General features: G+C 44.1%; 1 protein-coding gene across 1 annotated transcript in view; it reads right to left on the reverse strand.

Annotated features, from left to right (window-relative positions):
- LOC119651341 (cytochrome P450 6a8-like) overlaps nt 1-11294 on the reverse strand; it is a 55199-nt gene extending 43905 nt beyond the window's left edge. The window contains exon 1 of the mRNA XM_038054908.1: nt 10149-11294. Coding sequence (XP_037910836.1) covers nt 10149-11250 — 1102 coding nt within the window. The 5' untranslated portion in view covers nt 11251-11294. The remainder of the gene's footprint in view (nt 1-10148) is intronic.

An 11294-nucleotide genomic window follows, 5' to 3' on the forward strand; every position in this document is an offset into this window, starting at 1 on the left:
TTCCAAGCCCGCACTTAAGTACTTAGGTGTAATGATTGACCAGAGGTTGAATTTCAGATTGCATGTGGAGGGTGCAGCAACCAAGGCATATAACATCGGAGCGCTGGTTGCGAGAATGCTACCAAATATAGGTGGCCCAAGGCCGAGCCGTCGACTCCTTATTTCAAGGGTGGTCAGTTCGATCCTACTGTATGCAGCCCCAGTATGGGCAGATGCACTGGAAAATATAATAAATAAAAAAAAGATTGGAGCTGCGTATCGCATAAGTGTACTCCGAACATGTTGCGCTTACAGAACAATTTCTAATGAAGCAGCTTGCGTGATAGCAGGAATGATCCCGATTGAGATTCTGGCGAAAGAAATACAACGACTTTACGATCGAACGTACCTCACCGGAGAATCTCCTGCCCGTCGGCGACAGTTCGCACGAGCTGAAACTGTCGCGGAATGGCAAGAGAAGTGGGACGAGTCAGAGAAAGGCCGTTGGACTCACAAAATCATATGGGATATCCGGAAATGGATCGAGCGACCTCACGGCGAAGTAGGTTTCGACTTAACTCAATTCTTGAGCGGACACGGAGGCTACCGAGCATATCTGTACCGATTTGGGCGCGATGATTCGCCATATTGCCCACAGTGTGTAAACATTCCAGAGGACGCAGAACACGTCTTTTTTCACTGCCCCAGATTCGAAACCCAAAGGGCTACATTAGAAGCTACAACCGGGGAGCACTTTACACCCGAAAATATCATGGAGCTTATGGTGAAAGCCAAGGGGATATGGACCGAAGTTGAAAAAGTGATTACAGCCATCGGAAAGAAGCTTAGGCAGGAGGAAGTCATCCGAAAGAATGAACGCGAGAGGAACACGAATGTTGACATGAGCGCAGAATAAATTCTGATCCAGCCCCGCGACGTAATACCAAATGGGAGTCCCGCGGGGAGAGTGGAAGGAGAAGGAGGTGGTTTTAGTGGGTAAGAGTCCCACATAACCGTGTGGCAGGAACCTGCGGTAGCTTTTGAAGCTTTCCACCTTCCATCGGGAAAAAAAAAAAAAAAAAAAGACAGACAGACGGACAGACAGACAGACAGACAGACAGACAGACAGACAGACGGTAAACCGATTTTAATAAGGTTTTGTGTTTACACAAAACCTTAAAAATAGGATCGGTTTTCGAGAGTACCAGCCAAGACCTTTCATTTGATACCCCACATGACTATATTTGGTGGAAAAAAATTTACACCCTCCTTTTGTATGTATGTATTCGACGTAAAAGAATGTAACTCACTATATGCGTGCGCCTTCACAGTTCCTACCTTTCCACTAAATTTAGTGTCAATCCCGGCTACAGTCTTCGAGAAAAATGCATGTGACGGATAGACAGACAGACAGATAGTAAAGCGATTTTAACAAGGTTATGTTTTACACAAAACCTTAAAAAGGGCTGGGGAGAAATAGATTCTTCATGGATGGAATTTTGATGTTTCATTCGAATGTCAATTATTCTCGTTAACTATGACGTCAGCATCTTATTTGCGTGGCTTTGGAATAAATTCGCGTGAAATTGCTGAGTTTGAACTGCCCGTGTATATGCCATATTGTCCTCTATTCTGGCGCGAAATTTGGAAGTCGTAGGATGAATTTAAGGGGGTGTTTTAGTCAATTTATAAAAGTTGATAATATACTATTAGCAGGTTTATTTGAACAGATATTGGAATAGGACATATTTCGAGACCAAGATTTCATTTAAGCGCACCACCCTAATTTTTTAGGGATTTTTATGGTGGGTAGTTTCTGAAAACGAGTCCTGTCTCACTTTAAGGGCGTCCATTTTGACTCCTTACTCGCGCACTTTGTAATTCACGTCAAAACTAAAAAACCGATTCGGAAAGTACTAATTGAGTCCTTTCATTTGATACTCCACATGAATATATTCGATGAAAAAAATGTTTACATCCCCCTTTACACTGCACACTTTAACTTTCCCATATGTTCACCAAATTTCGTTTGGATCGATTTAGCGGTTTTGGACAGACAGACAGACAGTGAATCGATTTTAATAAGGTTTTGTTTTACACAAAACCTTAATCAAAAACAATAAATAAGAGAAAGGGAAACTCCGTCGTAGTCGGTCCCAAGCCCGCGTGAGAAAGGAGGAGGTATAGATAGCTTCAGTTTGAATGACTGTATGCTACCGCAGCGTCTCAGGGGTAGGTGAGGAAAGTGCAGGAATTTTGCAGTCTTTCAGATTATTCACTGAGTAATCTATCACCACACACAGTTAGGGAGAAAATGTAAATCCTTCAGATGAAGAGAAAATGAAATTTGAGGTCCGGTATGGATAATCGTCGTGAGTTGTCTGACTTGGCGACTGGCCGGGCTCCTGTAATGGACAGCACGGCGTCGAAACTGCTAATTGTGGGGCGGTGCGACCTCTAGGCGCCACGACGACAGAAGCAAGGCTCCGGCTGCTGCAGAAATTGGTGATCAAAAGTTGATGGGGGCAGAGGAGGCGGCATCAAATTATCACGCGGCATTGCAGGCAACAGTTTCAGTATTCGCCGAAACACTTTCCTTGACGGCCCGCCTGAAGTCTCCGCTGATATTCGGGATGAATTGCAAAGGGTGTGTAAAGGACTTTCGGAAATGGATCCTTTACTTAGACCATGTATTTCCAAGCTGTGCATCTTTAGCAATTCCGAAAATTATATTTCAAATCAATGATGAGATCGCATCTCGACAGTGTGCGGATATGTTGCTGCTGCAATTACAATCACTTATTTATTGTAGTGCAGTTGCTACTGCCAGATTGCGCGGTTAGAAGAATCGCTTTCGCTTTATTTCTTTGAGTGACTGAAGAGATCCACCATGGAAAATTCGTCTGGAACGCGGGTGTAACATTGCTAGCCTGACTCAAATCAGAACTGGCAATGCCAGCAGATGGGTAAAGAATAAAGTGTAGAGGGTTGACAGGAACTATGCCATCTACAGTGAGATACCCGTAGTTGAAATTCTGGACACATTAAAGCGGAAACTTTTTGCAGTATGCAGTCGGTTCGGACGGTATGGCGAAAGTCACTGCAGACATGTCCAGAATGCAACGTACGGGAGGAATCAGAGGAGTTTTCTCAAATCACTCAACGATTCCAAACAGAATCCAGACTATGCAGTTCTCGGTACCCGCCCAGCATGCTAAGTGGATCACGGTTAAAGGCACCCGCCATGCCACTATGACGAGCATGAATTTTGACGATGTTACCGAAGAGGAGGTTCGACGAGCTATGAACAGCTCGATAAACTGGAGGGGCCCAATTCTGGATAGGATGCAGAAATTCTTGTATAAAAAGTTCACCTTTATACATGGTCGGTTGGCACACAGCATAAATCAGATTGCGAGTTGGCTGAAGGAATTTCCATCCTTCCTTACTGAGGGATTAACTACCTTATTCTTAAGAAGGAACAAAACCGATTACTTGCTTAACAACCCTCTAATAATTAAGGGTTAATGTGCACCTCGAGACCAATAACATTCTGCCCGAGGAGCAGAAGCGCTACCGAGGCGGGTCAAGGGGTTGCAAAGTGCAACTCATAATTGACTCGGTAGCTATAGAACATGCAGGTAGAGGCCAAAGAAACCTCTTTAGTTGCTATATTGATTATGCCAAGGCTTTCGATAGCGCTCGCACACCTAAACGATGTCCTACATCTGTATTGCATTAATCCTAAACTAATAAAGTTCCTGGCTACAGTCATGGAACGGTGGCATACAGCCTTATAGGTGCGCTCATCTGAAGGTACCAATACGTCAAAGCCTATCCTATTTTCGAGGGCGATTGGTCGAGTCCCCTTTGGTTCTGCAAGGCATTGAACCCCCTTTCATGGCTACTGAATGATGCTAGAGGGCATAGTTTGGCAATAAAATATGGCCTACGTGCTAACAGCTGATACACTTGATATACCCAGATATACACGTAGTGTGATATTGATATTTAATTACAGTAAATTTACACGGGAAACTCAACTTTGAGCTGCTGTAACTATGTTAGCCATGGCATGATTTTGATCAAACTTGGGGATAACATGTTTCATAGTTAGTACGAATTTTTAAAACTGTAGGATAAAGTTAAGGGGTTCCCTCAATTTCCCCAAAAATATAGTAATGTACTATTATTAACTTAATTTGGGTAGATATCAATATGGAGAGTATTTTGAGGCCTGGACACCTTACAGAGGGATCTACATGATTTTTTTCAGACTTTTCGATTTTGTAGTTTCTGAGAATATGAAAAACAAGATCGGCATCGAAAAGTAATAATCAAGACCTTGCAGTTGATACCCAACGTGATTATATTCGGTAAAAAAAAGTGTACACTCCCTTTTGCATATATGACGATTCCTCTTAATCTTAACGGAGACAGATGTCACTCACCGGATGTCTGGGCGTTGACAGTTCCCACTTTCTTTCGTGTCAATCGATACAGTAGTTTCTGAGAAAAGTACGTGTGGCAGACAGACAAATGCTGTGTGGAGTTGCCAGATCTCCCATCAGGTACGTCCCTTCGTGCGGATAAAGAAATGCTAGGCGAATAATAATAATAATAATCGTTGGCCCAACAATTCATATTGGATCAGGGCATTGAAGTGTGTTAGAGCACTTCATTCAAGACCGTAACGGTACACTACAGTACACTGTAGGAGGCAATGCGGTCAGCATTGCTCTTGCCCGAGATTATTACCCTGATTTTACTCAGGTACTTATTCACAGCTGAGTTGACTGGTATCCGACGTCAAATCACGATACAAATCCCACTGCCACCAGTGAGATTTGAACCGCGACCTTCCGTACGACAGCCTTGTGCTCTAACTACCCAGCTATCCGGACACACGGCTGATGCGTTGGAATATGCACATGAACGCATTTGGAGGTGTGCGTGCATGGGCATGTTTATGCCCAGGTCGGGTAGGATGGAGAAAAAATACCCATCCGTGTACAAAAATGGTTATGGGAAGGGCACGCGGAACAAGAAATCAATATGGGAGAAAGGAGAGAAAAATTTAGGTTGCAGGGGTTCGGAACACTAGTATCTGCGGATACCTTCTACGAGCCACTAGGACGAACCCTCGCAGCCTGCCCCAGGTACGATATCAAAATCATACTTGGAGATTTTAATAGCCACGTAGGGACGAAGTCCGTATCCAGGCGATACGTTGGCTCCCATAGCTTATATCAAAATACAAATGATAACGGACTGCGGATTATTCAATTAACGGTGCCATACAAAATGGTTGTTGGAATTACCTGGTTTGTGCGGAAAGTGGTCCACAAAAAAACGTGGGCCTCTGCAGACGGGATCACTTTCAACGAAATTGACCACGTGTTGATCAAACGCCGTCACCTGTCAGCCTTGATGAATGTCAGAATATATAGGGGGCCAATATAGACTCGGATGACTATTTCGTTGGGATGGTGCTCCGAGCTCGAATAACAGCATCACCCAGAATCCCCTCTGACAACCAGGTGAGAGTTAATACTGAAGCCATCTACAACACAGTCCTTCGCAGCACCTATAAGAGGGAACTGGATGCCGCAATAAGATGATGATGATGAATGATTTTCACAATCACCTGAAGAACGTTATCATAAATACCGCCACAAAGATACTTGGCCCCAGCCGCAAAAAGAGTCGAAACGGCTGGTTTAACCATGAATGTAAGCTAGCAACGGAATGGAAGAATGCTGCATACCGAGTAATGTTGCATTCTCAAAAAAAGCGGCTAGGCGCAAAGACTTATCACGAACTCCGGTGAGCAGAGAAGCGACTTCACACACGGAAAAAGGAAGCCTGGGAGAACCAAGAGATTTGTGAACTAGAAAAGTACAGGGAGCAACTGCACTAGGCGCGGAAGTTTTACCAACAAGTCAGCAGGATGAAGCCTAACACACCTCGATGTTCATTCTGCCGAGACAAAGAGGGAAATCTGATTTCTGACAGAATGTGCATATTGGAGCGATGGGTTGACTACTTTGATGAACTACTGAATAACCAGAACATCAGCGAGTTGGAGGTCCTGCCAACTGAAGACGACGGAAAAATACTGCCACTACTAAGTATAGATGAAACAGTCCGCGCAATTCATCGGCTTAAAAATCATAAGTCGCCAGGAGCCGATGGAATTACAGCCGAATTGGTTAAATATGGAGGGGATCAATTACACCAAGTCAGTCATCAACTTGTGCTGAAAGTGTGGGATAGTGAATCAATGGCTGACGAGTAGCAATGAGGCATTATCTGTCTCATACATTAGAAGGGAGGTATCACACAGTGCAGCAATTATAGAGGTATCACATTGCTGAGTACCATCTCAAAAAGATCCCCGCTATCCTGCTAGACCGAATAAACCAATGCGCCCACAACATAATTAGCCCATACCAAAGAGGTTTCACTCCAGGCAAATCAGGAGCAGATCAGATTTTCTCTCTACGGCAAGCGATGGAAAGACTGTTGAAATATGAGCATCAGTTGCACCATCTTTAAAGCCTCCTATGATAACATAGCCAGGATAAAACTGTACACGGCCATGAGAGAATTCGGTATCCTAACGAAATTGATAAGACTGACTAGGCCAGATAAAAGCAACAGGATCACTCTCAAGACTATTCGACATCAACAACCGTTTGCGACGAGGGGCTACCTTATCATGCGTCCTCTTTAACCTGGCCTTCGAGAAAGTGATCCGTGATGCTGGGGTAAATGCAAATAAGAGTTGTCCGAATTCATAAAGGACAAACACAATGTGCACCAGGCCATCAAATGTATGGTTCAAGCAATTCGTGTACTGTACAATAATGCCAAGAACAAAAAAAATGCCTCGAAAGTGACACCCCTTCAAAATCGAATGGGCGGTAAGTTTTAAAAGGAGGTGTAGAGGGGGCGCAGATGATTCATTCGGATCCTCGCAGGACGCGAAAAGGCAAAAATCGTGAAAACTTCTGCACCGGTTTCAATCGACTCAAGGGAGATAAAGCCTCAAAGGGAAGCATGGGTCAATGTAGGCGGAAAGAAAAGTGCGACACATAAAACAAGACTACGGCCCGAATTAATTATCATCTCCAAAAAAAGTGATATGACTTATGCCGATATCCTCAGGAAGGTAAAATCCGGTCTTGAGCTGATGGACCCAGGAGAAAACGTCAGCCGAATCAAACGCTCGCAAAAGGGAGATTTGATGCTGGAGCTGAAGAAGTCTCTGGGCAAAGCGGTTAAAAATTTCCTCGGCAAGGGGGTGAAGTCTTTCGGAGAAGAAACACAAGTACAGGCCAGAAAGCAGGAGATTGTTATACAATGTAAGGAGATTGATGAAATCACGATCAAGGAGGATCTCGTGGCGCCTTAAAAGAGCAGTTCGGATCACTTAATTTGCAAACTGCTGACGGCTGGTTAAGTAAAAAAAAAGGTTGGGTCGTATGCCGACTCAGAGAGCAGGTGTCCCTCAAGCGCTGCTTTGGATACTTGCAATTTGGCCACATAGCGCCGAAATGCACCGGTGGCTGTGATAGGTCAAAACGTTGCAAAGGGAAAAAGGGCGTCGACTGTCGGCACGTTGCAGGCAGAAACAGATGCCCAATGTTTAGGAGAGCCTTGAATGTAGTAAAGAAATTAGGTTGATACAAATCAACCTCAACCAATGTGAGGTAGTGCAAAACCTTCTCTCGCAGACCATCTATGAGAAGGGAATTGAAGCTGCCATAATCAGCGAGCCTTATTATAATAATAAGAGCGGTGCCTAGACTACAGATGTAACTGGCAAGGTGGCAATATGGGCATGTGGAAACCAAGCCATTCAAGAAGTGATGGAGTTTCCAGAAGTTGGATTCGTCAGGGCAATAATGGCTGGTATTTACATATATAGTTGCTATGCTCCACCAAGCGCGATAATAGCAGAATCCGAACGAATGCTAGGTACACTAGTTTCGGATCCAAAAAGTTGAAACCCCAAGATCATAGCGGTTGATTTCAACGCGTGGGTCGTGGATTGGGGCAGTCGTAACAAGAACACCGGGGGCCGTATCCTGCTCGAGGCTTTCGCGGAGCTAGACTTGGTGCTTATAAATACAGGAAATGTTTCCACTTTTCGTGGAACAGGGTCGGGTTCAATAGACGATCTGACATATGTTAGTACCACGTTAGCGAGGATAATGGCATGAATTTTCAGTCAGAATTATACTCATCGCGATCACCAGACAATGTTCCTCCAGATCGAATATGGGCCGTGCGTCGATGTGCGTTACCGCGGAGCTGGAAACCAGGACTGGTTCTTGAAAAAGTTTGATGGGGATGCATTCATAGAGATGCTACTGGGAGGCTACAATACCGGTGGTGCGGCTATAGAAAAGGCAGAGGAAATAATGGGACCCATAACGAGAGCATGCGAGGCTGCTATGTCGAGGCGCGAGTTCTCACAAAAGGCGGTCAACCAATTGGTGGAATGAAGAGATCGCGGAGTTGGGGGATGCATGTTTTCGAGCTAGAAGGATCCGCCAAAGATCTAGAGGAAGACTAGACTTTGTCGAGAAACGGCAAGTATGTGTGAACCTTCGAGGTAGGCTTAAGCAGGCTATACGGACTAGTAAGCGAGAATGCTTCAAGGAACTTTGCGCAGAGGCAGACCAAAGCCCCTGAGGAACAACGTACAGGGTGGTTATGAAGAAGATGAGAGGGCGGACAACACAACTGACTTGCCTGCATCTTTTGCTCGATATCGTGATGGCGCTCTTCCCCCCGAATAAAGGGGAGCGCAAACAACACAAGCAAGCATTAGACGTCTACACGTTACCTATGGTAACTGAAGAAGAACTTGCTCAAATTTGCCGGGGAATGGTGATAACATAGTTCCCGGTCTGGATGCTGTCCGCAATAGAGTTCTTAAACTCACTGTTAATACTAGACCCGACTGCTTTATTGGTGTATTTGAAACATGCATGGTAGAAGGGGTTTTCTCTGACCGGCGGAAGTGGTAGAAACTAGTTTTGCTTCCGAAGCCGAATAAGCATCCAAGACATCCATTATCATACCGCCTGAGTTGCCTCATCGGCACGGTAGGAAAGATGTTTGAAAGGGCCATCTAAAATATACTGCTCTCTATCATTGAATATAAGCCCACCCACCGATCGACGTCGTAGACGTTGTTTTGAGGCTGGCTCGAAACGCGCTGTCGTCTAATAAATGCTGGGCAGTGGTAACTATGGACGGCAAAAATGCGTTCAATTCCGCTAGCTGGGAGTGGATAGAAAGCTCACTGGCTAAAACGGGTGTGCCTAGTTATTTAACTGAGCTTCTCGAAAGCTACCTCTCGGAGAGGACACTTTGGTACGATACGGATGAGGGATCCAAGCACAGGGTTCAGTGTTGGGTCCTATCCTGTGGAATGTGATGTACAATAGGGACGTTGAAGTATACACTAACGAAACCATTAGCGCCATAAAAGCGTGGCTGTAGATGTTTCAGCTTGACCTTGTGAAACAAAGGGCGGAGACGGTCTTAATTTCGAACCTTAAGAAGGGGAATGCGGTTAATATTCAATTTGATAGTCATATCATCACTTCGAAACCGGTTATCAAATGCCCGGGGGTGATGATTAATGCTAAAGTCAACTTCAAAAGACACCTGGAGTTTACCTGTGAAAAAGCGGCAAATGCCAGCGTATCATAAGCGTGGATAATGCCTAACATTGGAGGTCCAAGACACAATTACTTATGGCCGAAGTGATTCGCTCCATACTATTATACGCGGCACCAGTTTGGGAGGAAGCACTAGCGTGTGAGAGTAATCGGAGGAGAGTAAAAATGATTTACCGTTTAGTGGCGCTAAGGGTGTGCAGCGCATTCAGACCAATATCAGCGCAGCGTATGTTATTGCGGGAATGATCCCGAGAGACATTCTGGCAAGTGACAGTGAATCGATTTTAATAAGGTTTAAATCCGGACAAAATTTGGGCCGCATTTTTTCACGAACAAAAATTTGTATTCTTTGGAAAAATGGGTAAAGTATAGCACGTATGGAAAAGGGTAGCAGTCTGATGCGAACGTATTATTTACTTACTTGTAGGTACTTAATGAATAATGAAATAAACATATTGGAATACATACCCAGAACAGTTTGTTCCACATAATGCATTTCATTCATGGCGTCGTAGGTTAATTTCCCATTATATTTCTCCAATACGCAATTTATCTCCGCTCTGCACTTGTCCTGTATATCCTGGTTTAGAGCTAGTTCGTAGAGAGTCAATGTCAAGGTTGACGACGAAGTTTCAAATCCACCAAGGAAAAATACAAAAGCTTGTGCAGCCAGTTCTTCAAAAGTTAGCTTTTGAATTATTTTTGAATCAATATTCTCGCCCGCTTCTCCCTCTATTGATGCATGGTTCTTTAACTGGATCAAAAGATCCATAAAATCATTTCGCCGAATATTATTCTTTTCACGATATGTTACTGTCTCTCGAACAATGCCCATAAAAAATTTAGTAACATCGCGATGAGTTCGGACGAGACGCAGCATTTTGCTGAACTTCGGAAAGATACTCATCAGGCGAGTAATAAATAGACCGTGAACCGGTTGTTCGATATGCTTACGTCCATATTTACGGAATTCAGCATCGGGGTCCTTTAAGCTATTGCATTCAATTCCAAAAGCACAGGTGCCAATAACGTCGGTAGTGAAACGTGCCAGGAGATCTTTTACCTCCAGGGTTTGTTGTGTTTTCAGCAACTCACCCAGGGTATCTTTAAATCTATCTGCAATTTCGAGCACTGTTGGGAACATAAATTTCATGCGTCCAGAAGTAAATGTTGGAGACAACTTTGTACGCAGCGTGCGCCATTTTTGACCTTCCAGAGCAAATAAGTTTGCGGAGAGTGGATCGTCCCTATCATTATGACTGATTCCATGATCAGTGAAATAGTTGAAATCACGAATTAAGATATCCTTGATGAAGTCCAAGTCAGTGGCCACGATCACTGGGGTCGTAAGTATGTATGCACCAACAAACGGAAAATTACTCTTTGCTTTGTAGAATACATCAACCGTTTTCCGCATATTCCTGGAAACTTCCATGCTTCCATAAGGAATCTTTGGCTCTACGTAGGGCACGCCGCGATCTTTCCAATATGAATATTTTTTTTGGAAAAATAGATAAATAGTGGGAATGAGTAATATTATAAGCCATAAAATGACTGTCAGGGCTTCCATTTTCACTTATAATTTTTCACAAAGAGACAGAACTTAACTGAGAA

This window comes from Hermetia illucens, chromosome 1, assembly GCF_905115235.1.
Source record: "Hermetia illucens chromosome 1, iHerIll2.2.curated.20191125, whole genome shotgun sequence".
NCBI lineage: Eukaryota > Metazoa > Arthropoda > Insecta > Diptera > Stratiomyidae > Hermetia > Hermetia illucens.